General features: G+C 38.1%; 1 protein-coding gene across 6 annotated transcripts in view; it reads left to right on the forward strand.

The window, feature by feature from the left end:
• Positions 1-16,274, forward strand: part of SIPA1L2 (signal induced proliferation associated 1 like 2) — a 76,448-nt gene that overhangs the window by 38,682 nt on the left and 21,492 nt on the right. For all 6 annotated transcript variants that reach the window (XM_081906762.1, XM_081906763.1, XM_081906765.1 and 3 more), the window contains 8 exons: positions 1,619-1,776; positions 2,942-3,518; positions 5,343-5,617; positions 9,312-9,569; positions 10,596-10,679; positions 11,607-11,710; positions 13,527-13,630; positions 15,656-16,041. In XM_081906762.1, the coding sequence (XP_081762888.1) occupies positions 1,619-1,776; positions 2,942-3,518; positions 5,343-5,617; positions 9,312-9,569; positions 10,596-10,679; positions 11,607-11,710; positions 13,527-13,630; positions 15,656-16,041 (1,946 nt within the window). The remainder of the gene's footprint in view (positions 1-1,618; positions 1,777-2,941; positions 3,519-5,342; positions 5,618-9,311; positions 9,570-10,595; positions 10,680-11,606; positions 11,711-13,526; positions 13,631-15,655; positions 16,042-16,274) is intronic.

The following is a 16,274-nucleotide window of genomic DNA, read 5'->3' on the forward strand; positions in this document are numbered from 1 at the left end:
TGAGGGGGGCAAGTCCTGTTGATCTCTTAGGACTTGTTGCACTGGCTTCTGCTAGTGCAACAGATTAGTTCAATCCAGTCCAATTACTTTAGTCCACCTGTACACCCAAGTATTTATGCCCCACTAAAAACACACTGAAATTAGTGTCTGTAGCTGTAAAATGGATTGCAGCTACTGGCTTATAATGGTATGGCAAAACTTTCATTGATTTTAATAGAGTTGGGTTGTACCCTATACCATAGCTTAGTGTGCACCAGATGCATACCCACAGTTGTGATTTTCATTTACATATGTCTGTCATCTACATCATTTCAAAAGCCAGTAATAGGTAATGTTTTAAATAAAATTCAGTTATAAGACCTCAGAATACAGCAGAGGTCATATCTCCAATTTTCTACCAGCTTAATCCTGGACATCCCAAATTTACACAGTAAACAAAAAGGTATTGCACCATTTCCAAAAGCCTTGAGATCGAAACTTTCTGGTAGATAGACTTAACAGAGACTTTGTGTTGCTTCAATATTTCATTTCGCTGACAGCTCTTCTTTTAAGCTAACAAAGAAAAGCTGAAATAGCTTCTTGTTTACTATTGTGGACTACTGAGGTAAAAATTCACCAGAAAACTGCATGTGAACATCGGTATGTGTCTGTGGAGCTCCTGGATTGTAACATTTCCAACACCTTTTCAGCTTTCCAAATAATTATAGAAAATGTTGATGTTTTAATTACATACTTGTTACATGGTTACAAGTTATTTAAATTGATACTAGGTTATGTTACTTAAGATATGTTACTTCAAAATATCATCTTTAGCTGTAATATGAATGTCTGCATGTACATGTTTGGGGCAATATCCAAAGGACTACATGAGAGATTCTAAATGTGTGCCAGGATATCTGAGGTCCCCTTTCTTTCATAGACTCTGCTGCAGACACACTACCCAAAAAGCTGTTCCCAAAAGTCTGGGAGGTTACAGTAATAGTGTGGAAAGTTGCAGCTGGAAATAAAAGGCAAAAGCTGTGTTGAACCGCTTCAATGTACATTTAGGAATCCTTGGATCTTGGCCTGCCTTTGTCCACTGCTGCATTTCCAAACTTATTTAAAATAAAATTGTCCTTTGAAGATATTTGGCGACTGTTGTGCTTTCTATGGTGGGGAAAGATTGGTTTAAAATGTTGAGAATTTCTAGTAGATATAGAAACTACTACAGTGAGGAAAAACATCTTAAGGAAACAAGAAATGTTGTATTTCAGATATGAAAAGTTATTTTGCATCTTGGAAATGATGAGCAACAAAATGATTGAAAGGCTATTTAGTACTTCATATACTTGAACAAGACTGATTTATGATTTTACCTATTCTCAACCCACCACTTTCCTCTTTTTAAAGAACTGTGTATTTCAAAGGTATAGACAAGACCTGTAAAACATACCGTACTTAGGCTGCGTGCTGCCTGTGCCAAGACAATAACATTGTGACTAATCAAAGTGTAGGGTTTTTTAAAATACATAATTGCCATTTTTAATATTTTTAATAGTTATCTTTTTTTCTAGTGGATGTGAAGGAAATTGGAGTCACCATTTTAAGGTTTTTTTTTGTTTTTTTGTTTTGCATCTAGCTTTTAAGGAAAAGGCACATAGGAAATGACATTGTTACCATTGTCTTCCAAGAGCCTGGAGCGCTTCCTTTTACTCCAAAAAATATCCGTTCTCATTTTCAACATGTGTTTGTCATTGTTAAAGTCCACAACCCTTGCACTGAAAATGTGTGCTATAGGTGAGTACAGGTTTGTCAATTGCCTTAGTTTCTTAGGCTTTCATTGGAAAATGCTGGGGCCATTGTTTATTTGCTTTATCAGCCTTCTCTGCATTTTCCATGTACCTGTGCTCCCAGCTCACCCAGCCAACCATCATGGCACCAGCCTCCCCCTTCCATTCAATGAATGAGCTTAGTGGGAGACCCACTGGCCATATCCTTGCCTGTGGGGGCTGGTAGCAAGTCCCCAAATGGGGTGCCTCAGGGAGGAGCTAAACAACACTGGGATCCACTGGAATCACTGCCATCAGATGATGGAATTTGTTCCAGTTGTCCTGAACCTCCTCATCTTTGTCCACAGTGAGCAACCAGAGTGCAGATGGGTGGTGGATGTACTGCTCCAAAAATCCCAAATGATGGCTCGAGAGGGTTTGGATTGCACCCTAAAACTAAAAACGGCAGTACTTTAAAGAAATATTAGTAAGGTTCAGGAAACTTGCTAGCTTCAATAAAAATAATTTGTATGGTACCTATAGAACGTAGTCTCTATATTTAAATCTCTGAATTATTCGAGGACAAGAAGCAATCTTATGAAAGCTGAGCCCTTTTGTTAATACAAATTTCTATATGCATGGGGACTCTAGACTGGAGAAGTGGGGTAACTGACTCAGTTCCAAGGTAGCCCATAATGGAACATGGCATGCTTATATGTTCATACCATGGATCAATACTGTATAGAAGTGCATTCTAGGCATATGGCATAAAAAAATGTGCATTTGTTTATACACTAGTACCCTGATCTAAATATTTAGTGTTCATGTAACACACCATTTTATGATGGGTTGGTACAACAACATTTGTGTTCTGTGAATATTTAATTTCTTGATGCGGCACATTTTCAATTTGATAAAAAATATATTCAGTTAGAAAGAGTTCCGTAGGGGGTTGGACTGGGTGATCCTAGTGGTCCCATCCAACTCTACAATTCTATGATTTTATTTTTCTCATTTTGCTGCAAATGTAATTCCTGACAATTTCTTCTTTTGAAGAGTTTTGAGGTAGTTTATTATATAAATTTTTCTTCTCCTTGGTAGATGCATGAATATCTTATGTATAAACAAATAGTGTTTTAGTTAAAATAACTTACAAAACATTGATCCTATAATAAGTTTTCTTCACTTCCTAGTGTTGGAGTTTCAAGGTCAAAAGATGTACCACCTTTCGGGCCACCAATACCTAAAGGAGTGACTTTCCCTAAATCAGCAGTTTTCCGGGACTTCCTTTTGGCCAAAGTTATTAATGCAGAAAATGCAGCACACAAGTCAGAAAAATTTCGAGCCATGGCCACTAGAACACGGCAAGAGTACTTGAAAGATCTTGCAGAAAACTTTGTTACTACTGCTACAGTAGACACCTCAGTCAAGTTTAGTTTTATTACACTGGGAGCAAAGAAAAAAGAGAGAGTGAAACCAAGGAAGGATGCCCACTTATTCAGCATTGGAGCAGTGATATGGAATGTGATAGCACGAGACTTTGGTCAGTCCCTTGACATTGAATGTCTTCTTGGTATCTCAAATGAGTTCATCGTGTTGATTGAAAAGGAATCAAAGAATGTTGTTTTCAACTGCTCCTGCAGAGATGTTATTGGATGGACATCTGGATTAATGAGTGTTAAAGTTTTTTATGAAAGAGGAGAATGTGTTCTTCTCTCAGCACTTGATAACTGTGCTGATGACATCAGAGAAATGGTTCAAAGACTGGAAGTAAGTATGGTTTCTTTTAAGTGCTTGGCAATTTCAAATGCTATTGTCAGTAATTTTTCAAGATAATGGAGATGGATAAATATGATACCTGACTATAGAATTTTAAAAATGAAAAGTTTACCAGACCATTTCAGGGATATTTCTGTATTCCAGGCTTAAACTGGAAATGTGGCAGCTGTAGTCTGAAACAGAATTCTCCCTTTTTAGTACAGTTAGGGTTGCCTTATTTCAAGAAGTAAAAATCCAGACAATTCTACTAAGCATAATAGAGAATTTTCACTTAATTCAGATTCTCTTTAAGTGTGTTATATTGTTCAGATATATAACCTGACCCAGTCAAATGAGTCAGGTTACAATAATTTAGCATTGTTCTAATAAAAAAAAGTGATCTGTACCTGTAAAGACTTCAGTAAATTACTATTTTGCTTCCTTGTTTAATATAAGGCAGCTGCTAAGTCTTCTACAAACAAAACAGTCCCTGAACTGTTATAATAATCAGTAAGAGAAATGTACTGTCCTAGAAACTGGACACAGCACAGATGGTTGCTCCAGGGACATCAATTGTTAGAGCTTGGAGAAGAACATCTTTATTCAGAAATCTCTAGTCAGCCATGAATGACAAAAACGCTATTAGCTACCCGAGGGGTATAATATATTAGTACATGTGACTCTGCATTGTTTGAAAGCAGTTCCTTACATGTTTCAGAAAGCATGTGTCCAGTGCGGGAGATGTGAAGACTTGGTAAAAAAAAATGGAAAGTGGTGGAAAAGAAACGGGTGTATATGAAAAGTGGGTGTGGGTGTGCATGCAAGACTAGAAACAGATTACTGAACAATTGGTAGTTGGGAGGGGGGATCTCTTAGGAAATGCACCTTTCAGAATGTGTAATACTAATGTGTATAAAAGAATCCTACAGTTAATTTACCCTGCTGAAAATGTTTAGTCTCAAGATTCCAAAGCAGTAATAAGACTGATACTGTGTCTGACAGGATTACTGAATAAGTAATTATTTTCTATCTTGATGTTGGAAACCTACTTCAGAATTGCAGAATACATCTTGTGAGTGTTTAGTCCAGAAGTCCATTATGAGAGTATACCAGTCATTTTGATTCTGAAACCTGGTGGACTTTGTACAGGCTGGCTTTTGACTCCTCTTTTTAGAATTTGTTTAAAATATTTATGCATGGCCCGCAATAAAAAAAAAATCCAGGGTGTCTCACAATAACACAACTACTATACACTGTAATATAGCAAACAATTTTTATTTTCATCTTGTTTTTAGGTAACTTAGGTTAGGATTCACCTAACCAGCCCTGTCAGTGGAAGCCCTGTGCAAGGACTTCCACTTGTGCTATAAGGCTTCCCCCATCTCTCTCTCCCCCACACACACCCCATGCCTTCCAGAATTGGCTTAGAGGGTTGGGAGAACCTCCAGAACAATGTGCAGGGGGAAGCGTATTGTTCCATTTGGCAAGCTGGAATGCTAGCACAGATAGAATAATTGGAAGACCTTAAGTCTGCAATCCTAAACACTTAGCTGGGAGTGGTGTGGCTCTTATGTATTGGTTCCATCATGACACTGATTTATAATTGTTCTAATAAAACAAAGTTATTATTACTTTTGGATTTCAGAAACATATCAAACAATAAAATTTTATCTTATAGGTTATAATAAATATTACACTTCATGTTCTTAATGGCAGGGGGATAAATCACATTTTAAAAACCATTTCAATATCACCTTACCCACAGCTCACCATTTCTGGAATTTTTACATCACTATTCTTTTATGCTGTGGTCTCATTAATTTCATATTCCTTTAGATAGTAACTAGAGGATGTGAAACAACAGAAATGACCTTAAGGAGAAATGGCTTGGGACAGCTCGGATTCCATGTTAACTTTGAAGGGATTGTAGCAGATGTGGAGCCATTTGGTTTTGCCTGGAAAGCTGGCCTACGTCAAGGCAGTCGCCTTGTGGAGATCTGTAAAGTAGCTGTAGCAACCCTGACTCATGAACAAATGATTGACCTGCTGCGCACTTCTGTGACTGTAAAGGTGGTGATTATCCAGCCACATGAAGATGGATCACCTAGACGGTAAGAAGTCACAGTAGCTAGTAGGTTATTTGTGTCTTCATTGCTGACATTCTTTTGCCCTTTTCACAGATGGCTTTCTTGTTAAATGGGTAGTGCTCATTTGGTGCTAATGAGACTTGCAGCTAACACAGTCTGTGAGAGAAGTGCTATCTTGTAATAGATGGAATGGATCTTATAAGTTATTTTAATAAAGGATGGATTGTATACTGGGGGGACTGGTTGTTTTTAGTTAAGTAAGCAGTGCTTTCTGAATAAAGTGAACTGTTTACTATAGAATAGGGAAAGCATCAATATGGGAATAAGGGGGAAGTGGTGGCAATTAATCAATGTTTTTGAAAAGAGTGAAAATTAATAAGGGATTTGAAATAGGGAAATAGAGTAGAAATTAAAATGGCTTTTGGAATGGAATGGAAATTAATGAAGAATAAGGGGGGAAAGGGTAGAAGGTAATAAGGAATATTGAGGAAAGGGGTGGGATTGCTCAGTATATTTAATGAGGCAAATGGTTAAGAAAGTTTGGCTTTGACTACACTCACATTGACATGCAGCCCCTGGAGGGATTGGCCATGGGTTGATGTAGTCCTCAGCACCAAAAAGGTTAGCTACTGCTTGCCCGCATGCTCTGTCCTCATAGGGAAGGTATTCCAAACCCAAATCATTTTGCTTGCACTTTTTTGCACCTTTTTCAGCTCTCCAATATTCCTTTTGAGACTGGGCAATCAATGTTTTCTTCCATTTTTCACTTTCAACTAACATTAAAAGTATCCAGAACAGATGGAGCAAGGAAGAAATTGAGAAAGTAGAAGGGGAAACTTAGGCTAAAAGAGGCAGCCTTGTTCTAGATGTACCTTTGTAGCTAGGCAGATGGATATTATGAGGACAGAAAATATGTCCGTTATACCCGCTTTAATAAATGACTGATTTTTTTATCTCAGCTAATTCAAGCGTTCAGATAGCTTTCTTTAATAGGGAGAGTGTTTGCTGTGTATGACTGCCACATTAACATATTTAACTATAGCATTGTAGAATTGGTGATATATATGTTGCATTTTATTTATGGATGTTCTCCAAAAATTAATTTCTTAGAGTGAAATGGGGGAAATTATGCCTTTATTGCTGCCACTCGTATTGCCACACATGTGCTGCCTTTGGAAGACATAGAAATATGTCTGTATATCATTGTTTTTTTCAAGTTGCATATAATTGGCAGCTGAAAGATTTTCTCAGCTTCATTTGGAGATTTTTGCCATCTGCTTCCAAGTATGAAATAACACTTTTTGGTACTTATTCTCCTGATTATCACTGGTGCCATTCCAAAACAGTTGGATCCATAGCTTAGGATAGGCTGCAGACTGCAAAAAGTCTAGAAAAGTCAGAGTCCTTCTACAGGCTCCTAAGTCATCATCTACCCCAACAGAAGGAGAAGGGATTTTCTGCAGTATAAACTTACTGTGATATGAGAATCTTCAACTGCCTCTTTAAAAGAATGTCTGATCTTCCTGGATTATCCGACTCTTTGAAGCCTTCTTAGCAGACTGGACTGAGTATAGTTTTCCCCAGAGTCCACTGTTTTTTACTACTTCCAACCAAGGTAAAATAAAAATGGATAAAAGTGTAATCTTACATTTTTAAAAAGTTCAGTCTATAATCTGTTTCTCTTCTAAAAATAATGTGGTTGAAACCATGAAGGTTATTGCAAAACATCAAAGGCTCAAGGTGCCGTAAGACTCTTTTTTTGCAAGAACAGGCAAACTCAACTATTCATTTGGGAATTGGTTTAAAACTAAAACTGACCTTAATATAAACATATAATCTCTTAAATATGAACATAGAACCCTCTTGTGAAAGACTCCTTTCCTTTCCTTTCCTTTCCTTTCCTTTGCAAAGACAGGTCTGTGCTGCAAAATATTTGTTCATGGGGGGATATACAACATACTAGATCACATCTTAAACCCTGATTCAAGAGACTAGAGACAAGGAAGTCATCACAAGTTCTAAAATTCATATGATGTCATGACTTGCCTTATAACTGATCCCATATGTATCTTGTTGTCCTGTTTGATGCCCAACTATCTGAATTGTACAATGTTTATGACTCTACCACCCAAACAACAAGGAATTCACTTTACATCTCATGGCGAAAACACTGTTTTGCTCTTCAACTACCTTTCCTTCAGAGACCAGAAAATATGACAGCAGAGGACTTAGAGACAATACTAGTGGACATCGCTTATGATGGAAATCCTAAGATGAAGACATGATCATGAAACTTACGAGGTTTTCCAAGTTATCTGCCCCTGGAAAAAGAGTAGTCTCCACTTCCAAAATTTTTCTCACATGATTTTCTTTCCAATACTTTTCTATAAAGGTTAAAACTCCAGTCCACAATCAGCAACTGGGACAAATTATAATAGATTATGTGTGTCCAGTTTCCCACCTTCTGTGCTTGTCAAAATGTTAAAGACACCACTGCCCTAAGTTTTGTTACCCCATATCCAGATCAAGCTTCTGTCACTGCATTTCACAACCACAGGCATATGTCCAGTGAACAGGAGGGATAGCTAATTTGCTAGCTTAATCTATTCCCAGGCTCTATCCCTGTTCTATTGACATGTTCAGCATATTTTCCTTCCCAATGTGGACAGAAGGGCTAGACCCTATGCTTCCCACGGCTAAAGATTTTCAGCCTCATGAGTCTACAGACCATTGAAATCAAACTCTGGAAAATCCATTGAAATCAAAGGTCCATGTTATATTATCTCAAAACTCAGGCTTGATCAGATCATTGATTTTAAAAAAAATCTAGCCATACTTAACGTAGGTGATGCTGTCCTAGCATCGACTTCAGTTTTTGTTGTGTTAGTGACCACTATAGGTAGAAAACGCCACTTATTCAAGCTTTGGGCTTTGTAGGGCTCTTTTCCTGCTGAGAAGCCATTCAAATAACCTCTAGATGAGTTTTAAGGCTCCGTATGTTTGCCTTTAAGTGCCAGGTATTGTGGTGCTGTTATTATTATTATTTTTAAAAAAGATTGCCCATTCCTCTACTGGCAATCTAGATTGGGACCTTAGAATAATGGGGCATGAAGGTTTTAACCCTTTGCAGTCAATTTGGCCCCTCAAACTTGCAATTAGCACAGTGTGTTTTTTAAAGCTCGCTTTCCCCATGCAAGAAGCCAGCATGGGAAGCCTGGTCTGAATTGGTACCATAAGGAGGCTAAAGGGTTAAAAACCCCTTACTCCATAATAGGGTCTTAATACTGCTTGGCCACCTGGGCAGGGAGTATGTGTTTAAAAAAATGGTCCTCTGCACTTAAACAACACAGATATGGAGCTAATGTATCCTCTAGTTGGGCCCTCAGTGAACTTGTGGGTAATAAAATAACCCCTCAACCCCACTGAAGTCTTCCTTGTTTACGCTAAGATATCTTGGACACCAGGGTTACTAGCAGCACGTTCAGCAGGCAGGTTTTCCTTGGAATGGAAAAGCTGCTTTGCATTCAGTTTTATCTCTGACAACTTAAATTTTACATAATCCTAGTGTAAGAGTACAGATGATGGGTCATATATTATATTATGATATAAATGATATAATATATAATTTTATGACATGCACATGCTATACTTCTTTTTAAAAAATGATGGGCTGTATCTCTACAAGACTCAGGGATTATTATGTTTATGTATACTGCAGGGGTTGCTCAGAACTGTGTCGAATTCCCATGGTGGAGTACAAACTTGACAGTGAAGGCACCCCATGTGAGTATAAAACCCCTTTCAGGAGGAATACTACTTGGCATCGGGTGCCAGCTCCTGCAGGGCAGCCTCTTTCTCGTGCCTCTCCAATCCTAGGAACATCTGATAGGTTGCAGTGCCAGCAGCTTCTCCAGCAGGCGCAAACAGCCATTCCTCGCAGTACTTCATTTGACAGAAAGCTGCCAGATGGTGCAAGGTAATATGTTCTCTCTGTTATTAATTCCTGTATTTTCTTAGTGCTTTATTAGTAAACCTTTCTGGTCTTTGGTATGAAGTGATTTTTTAAAAGCTGTTTTCTTTTTAAACCTCATTCACATACTACTGTACAAGGTTTTAACAGATTTGAGCTGCAGTGAGCTTAGTGTTCGCCTCCACTAATCCTTGTTGAAACAATGGTCAGTGCTAATGATACTTTAAAAGGTAGACGACATTAAAACTCACACCCTCCTCTCTATTTATAATGGAATATAAAGGCTAGGTACCAGGCAATTTCGGCCGCTGTGGTAGTCGACCAATAAAATAAGAACTTCTGAATAAGAGCATCAAGCATTTAAAAAAATGAAATTAGTTGCTTGCAGGTTAATACTTTCATCTCATTCCAAGAGAGTTTTATTATATTTGTAACGTCAATAGAACATGGCTATAAACGTCCAAGAGCAAATGGATATTTGTGGAATGATGTCTTTGTTTAAAAACTGAAATGACTTAAAAGTTAAATGAAAACCCAATTGACGTTTGTTCCAATTCAGTAGTAGGTAGCGGGTTTTTTCCAGGGAATGTGGCTGGACAAAAAAAAAATCCCCTCTCAGGCCTTTACCTAGAAATCACAGGACAAATGGAAGTGCGGATGAGCCCAAAGACACTATTGCTTGCAAGGATCTATCTATATGTACTTTAAAAAGTGCTGAATTGTGGTCATTATGCGAAAATGTGCAGACTGTAGGAAACATCCAGTATCACACAAGCAGACCGTGCTCTTGCTCCCTCGTTGCAGGCCCCTCCAGAGCAGATTTTAGGGCTACTGAAGTGGGGATGAAGGGAGGCTGCATATCATTAGATGTCCCTGCATCTAAAAATGGTTTAAATTTCATGAAAACTATTCCAATGTCTTCATATTGTTGTCTGTATTTCTAATTTCATTAGGAATTTATATCAAAAATTGATTGTTGTTGAAGCATCACAGATCTGTGTACATGGTTAATTACTTGAGTCACTATTTCAGAAGTTCACCAAGCAACCAATCATCCTCCAGTGACCCAGGACCAAGTGGGAGTAGTCAGTGGAGACACCAAGTGGGATATGATGGGTATTTGTTTCTTTACATCTGAATCCCTTTTTTATGAACAGTAACTGTAGAAGCTAATTTACGTCTGGACTATCCAACTGGCTGTTGTAGAATGTTTCATAGGTGGCTTTGTAAAGATAATAATTTAATTACCGTATTTACTCAATTCTAATGCTCACCATTTTTGGCCAAATTACATTGTGAAAATTAAGATGCACATTAGATTTGATGGCACATTTACATTCACCAGCAAATACTTTTTTTGGTTTCAAGGTTCTAAAAACTGAGGTGTGCATTAGATTCGATGGCGCATTAGATTCAAGTAAATATGGTATGTGCTGCTATAGTCAGTCTGCCCCATCTGTGAAGGCTTGGAGGCAATCCATACATAGCTGAGTGGTGGTGGTATCTAGTGGTGTCTATTTGCTAGTGGAAGTGCATCAACTAGCACAAGAAGAGGGAGCTGTTTTTCACCAGTCCCCTGTAGCAATTGCAGCCCCCTGTGTCATATCTCATACTGGTCAAGAGGGTCTCCCAATCCTCAGGAGAAGCCTTTGGAGCAGCATTTGGCTGTGGGTGGGGGGAGCGGGCTAGGTTGGGTAGACCTGATTACTGAAAAACTGGTACCCTGCTTTGCTCAAGTGAAAGCGGTTCAGCTTGTAACAAAACCACCCATTTAAAAAAGAAATCAACATAAGATCTAATGTGTTGAGCAGGGGTATCAGCAGCTATATTTGGGCAACTTTGTGTATAAGTCTTAGATAAATAATAACTTAAGAAGAATATATTTAAATTGTGCTAACTACTGTGGAATGTCTTACTCTTCTTTGCTTACCAGTTGTCAATCCTGAAAATATATATGCCATTTTACAGCAGGGATTTGATAAACTGGATGAGAAGCTTTCCTAGTGAGCAGGGGAAAGCAACAATTTCTTTCTTTGTTAATAGGTGCCAGTCCCCTTTACTTCATGATCACCAGGGTTCAGGTCCACTGGAGAGTGAAGGAGGTAGAGAACATGAAGAATCTTTGGAAGCAACCAGGCATCCCAATGGTAATTATTATTCTGTTTCAGTTTAATTACAGCTTTGCTGGTTTGTTTTCCACTTGTATAATGTTTTGTGTTCTATAAACTATCTTAAAGGCCTTAGAATATTTTTTTAAAAGAAGCACAAAGCACTGCACAATCTCCAGCTTCTATGGGCTTACTTACTATGCTGGTTTAGAGGTTTAAAAGTGATACCCAGAATTGTTTTTGGAAATTTTCTGGTAACCAGTGAAGGTTGTACTCCATAAAGAGTGATTTCCTGCAGTCTTCAGGTAGGGTACATTGCACTGGCTAGTCTCAAGGCATGACTGATCACAGCCACGTACGCAGTTTTCAGAAAGGGGTGCAGTCAATGCAGTAGCCTAAACTGAGCAATGAGGCTCCTAGCCACAGCCATCACCTGTGTATTCATGGGCAAGGCTACAAACCTGATTTTTCCAAGAGGACTGCTACCCATCTCAAATGAGGTTGAAATACAATCACTGCTCAACAGTCTTCCAAACCATGAACACTTCTGTCTTGTCTATATTAAGTTTTAGTTTGTTAGCCCACATCCAATCAGTGATCTCACTAGTTAAGGACATACAGGCTTGAGAGGGGAAGGACATCCTGGCTTGAGAGGGGAAGGACATACAGAACTCTTTGTCACTGGAATACTGATGGTAACAAATGCAAAACCTTTGGAAATCTTTCCTAGCCATTTTATGTAAATGTTAAGCAACATGGTTGAGAATATCAGCCCTATGACACAATTAAATCCCAAAGATTATTCCCACTGGCACATTCTGAAATCTGGCCAAGAAGGACGTTTTCTCCAAGTCTCATCCCAGCTCAGTGATCTAGAAGGATGCCATGGTTGATCGTATTGGAAGCTAGTGAGAGGTCAAGAATCAGCACTCTCCTGGCCCAGCTCCTTTTATAAATCCTCCACCAGGCCAATCAAGGCTATCTCTGTTCCAAAACCTGATTTCTTCCCATATGAGATTTGCATATTTGTGTGTAAACCTACAGAGGATTTTTCTTCATGTGAGAGTGTGATTGCTGAAAATACAGATTCACTCATGCTAAATCTCAAGATTTATAGTTATCAGGTACCATTTTTGTCCTTGCATGGAACTTACAAGAATTAGTGCTGTGGCATGATCGGGAGCTTTTGCTGCAGCTAAATGTGTATATGGTCCCACAAGGCTGTTTTTTTCTAATACAGTTCTGCTACTTCCTTTCTCTCTTTTTATATTCCTATTTCCCTGTTTCTGTCTTCCTCATATAATTGCAAACATCCTTGCACACACCATTTTCTACCATATTTTCACACAGTCTTGTGCACCTGCGCATAATACTCTCTTGAATAAAGACTAGAATCAGCTGCATATGTATCTCATCACATTTGTTGTTTGCAGAGAGTTTTAAGATATTTTTTATCCACATGCAAGCTAAATTACTTTTTCCTCAAAGCTACTGGGATGACTCCTTTTAAAATTATACTGTTTATCTCCCTCTGTTTTTGATCATCAGAACATTAAGAGGATGTGTGTATTGATTTTGCATTGTGCTTGCATTTCCATGTTTTGTAGAAATGACACAGCAAAAGGACATGTACAAACAGGCCCTTCTTATTCAGAACTCTCATTTAGTAAGCTGTATAGACATAAGTTTAATTATCTTTTAAGATGATGGGCAAGAGTAAACTCTCTGCTCTAGGAAATTTCAAAGAACATCACTGTTTCAACCTGATGCATATAGCATTAAGTTGTGAGCTTCTTTTCATTGTACAATATGTTTTGTGCGTTTAGAAATTAAAACACATAATTATTTATGGCAGAAACCAAGTGGCATGCACCATCAACCAAAGTCTTGAGTTCCTATAAAGACCGCGCTTTACAGAAAGAGAACAGTGGCAAGGATTCACCAAACAAATTTTCTCATGTAAGTCTTTTTTCTTAGGGTTTCCCAAATTAGGAATCTTTCCAAATATGTGGGCACAGTCTCTGTTGCAAAAGTTGGGAGAGCTGTGCAAATAGCTGGTTGCGTTTGAGCCAGCAACTTGATTTAAAGTGTATGTTTTGTCCCTGCTTTCCCGTATAGAAATGGGAAGTACGAATTACAGATGGTAAACTATCCTGCAAGATGAATGAGCTATTGGGGTTAATAAATTTATTTCTGTATCTTGCTATGTCCTACAGTTCTGTTTGGCGACCTATCATTTTAATAGAATAACTGAAAAACTGAAAAATAATTGAATGGAAAAGAGGCCATCCAGTTGTATCTGCCAGTGTTATAATCTCAGATGTGGAATAAATTGCAAGAGTCTTGAATTTTTTTCTAAAGTGTGTGCACAACTAATAAGCATCACTGATGCAGAAGTAGTTTCAAGTATTCTTTCTGGCAGTGACCTCAAACAATCTCATTATAAAGGGTATGTGCAGGTTTCTAGGGCACTGCATGGATTAAAGCTTCATGTAAGCATCACTCTGGTGTCTGATTAGAACGTAATTTACATTGACTTGCATAGTCCTGAATACATTTCCTATTGTATTCAAGTGACATTCATACATTGCCATTTCTTGTCATATTGTGAGGGATAAGCATCTGTTTTAATTACCAGCAATTGCACTTCTTTTATTTAGGCAAAATTTCACATTTAAAGAATGCATCTAATAAGAAGATATTGTTATGCTTGTTCCTGTTAATTTGTGTGGTGGTGGTGATGACCTGATGTTAAGAAACAATTATTTCCAGCTGAATTAAATAATGTGAGAACTGAAGTGTGAGATTTGGAAAATAGAGCCTGTTTGTGCACAAATATCACTTTTGTGGTAAATTAAATGACAAGGGAACTATGCCAAGCCAAATTCTTCGCTTTCCTCTAGTTCATATGCATAAGCAGTCCCTCCCCCGTGTTGCAGCTAGCAAATGTTCATCGCCTTTTTGTCAGTGAAACAAAAGAGCAATCATCAAAGCTACTATTTCAGCATATTTGATTCCCACACTCTGTCCGGACAAAACCAGTGCTGGTCACAGCACATCTTCATGACTGAAGGATGATTGTAGGATCAAAACAGCACTGGTTATATAAGCCACCTGAGGGAGCAACATTGGCACAAGGTTATTCTGTGTCTTATCCTATGTTTCTGCATACATACACATTTTAGGTGGATATGTGCTGGCTATTTTTTAATATGACACAGGCATTTTAAATCCCTTTTCCTTTCCTCACTTACACCCTTTTAAACATTGACTTTCCTCAATACAAGAGGAACTGATACTGTTGACCTTATCTGTATTTCTTGATTTTGAATCCTGCATATTTTGCTTGTTATGGCAAAGTGGGGAAGAGAAGGTGAGAACAGTTTGGGTTTCGCTGTCCCTTGCTTGCCCAGCTTCAGGAGGGGCAAATGCAGAGGCTGAAGCCAGTCTTTTTCTTAAAATAGTTCATCTTGTGTTCAATTACTTGCAAACATGTTGAGGTTCTCTTATAACAAAATGGACATTATTATAACATTTATTCTGTACTGAACACAATTCACTCTGCACAGTGAAATCTTCTATACAATGGGCAAATTATTTCTCATCCTGTTTTTACTTTGCTTTATTAAATTTGTTCTTTGCTTCCCATAGCAAGAGTCCTGAAGCAGCTTACAAATTATAAAAAAAAATTAAAATACAAATGATAATGGCATATCCATTAAATCATGCAATAAGCAAAACGTGTTAATTCAAAAAGTCACTCAAAAAAATCCACCACCACCAAGATGCATTTGAGCATGTGTTAATCCAAATACTAATTATTTTATCCATATTACAAGTTTATGCTGTTAGCATTATTCATTATATCTGCTTCATTTTTATTTGGCACTTCCAACAAGTAGTGAGGCAGCTGCTTGCTTCTTTGATTGATGAAACTGTGAATAAGAGGAAGTAAAACTGTATTGTAAAATGTTTCTCTTTAAGATTGGAGACAAAAACTGTTCCAGCCATTCCAGCAGTAATACCCTGTCAAGTAACACATCCAGCAACAGTGATGATAAGCACTTTGGCTCCGAAGACCTAATGGACACTGACTTGCTTGGATTAACATACATTAAAGGGGCTTCTACTGACAGTGGGATTGATACAGCTCCTTGTATGCCTGCTCCAATTATGGCTCCTTTGCACCTGGCTGGAAGCCGGTCAGGGATACATAGCCGGACTGATCAGTGGGCTGAATCATCTGAAACTCCAGGACCAGATGATGAGACTAAAATGTATGCTGTTCACAGCTATGCTTCTGCCATTTCTAGCAGTCATACAGGTGACGGTAGCATGGGAGACCTCAGTGAAATATCTTCACATTCCAGGTAAGCAATCCCCCCCCCTCCCCAAGATTCCAGCTCCACAATTCTGTGATGGATAGTTCTGAGTAAAGTGTGGATTTACATATATATATATATATATTGCTATTAACATTACATTTTACATGAGTGATTTTATAAAACCTCATTTCAACAATGTTACATTTCAGAACAGAGGAGGAAAGACTAAAATGCCACTTTCCTTCATGTGCTTGAGAGTAAAACTATAAAAGGAGAAG

This window comes from Podarcis melisellensis (assembly GCF_964234715.1).
Source record: "Podarcis melisellensis genome assembly, chromosome: 3".
Classification (NCBI taxonomy): Eukaryota; Metazoa; Chordata; class Lepidosauria; order Squamata; family Lacertidae; genus Podarcis; species Podarcis melisellensis.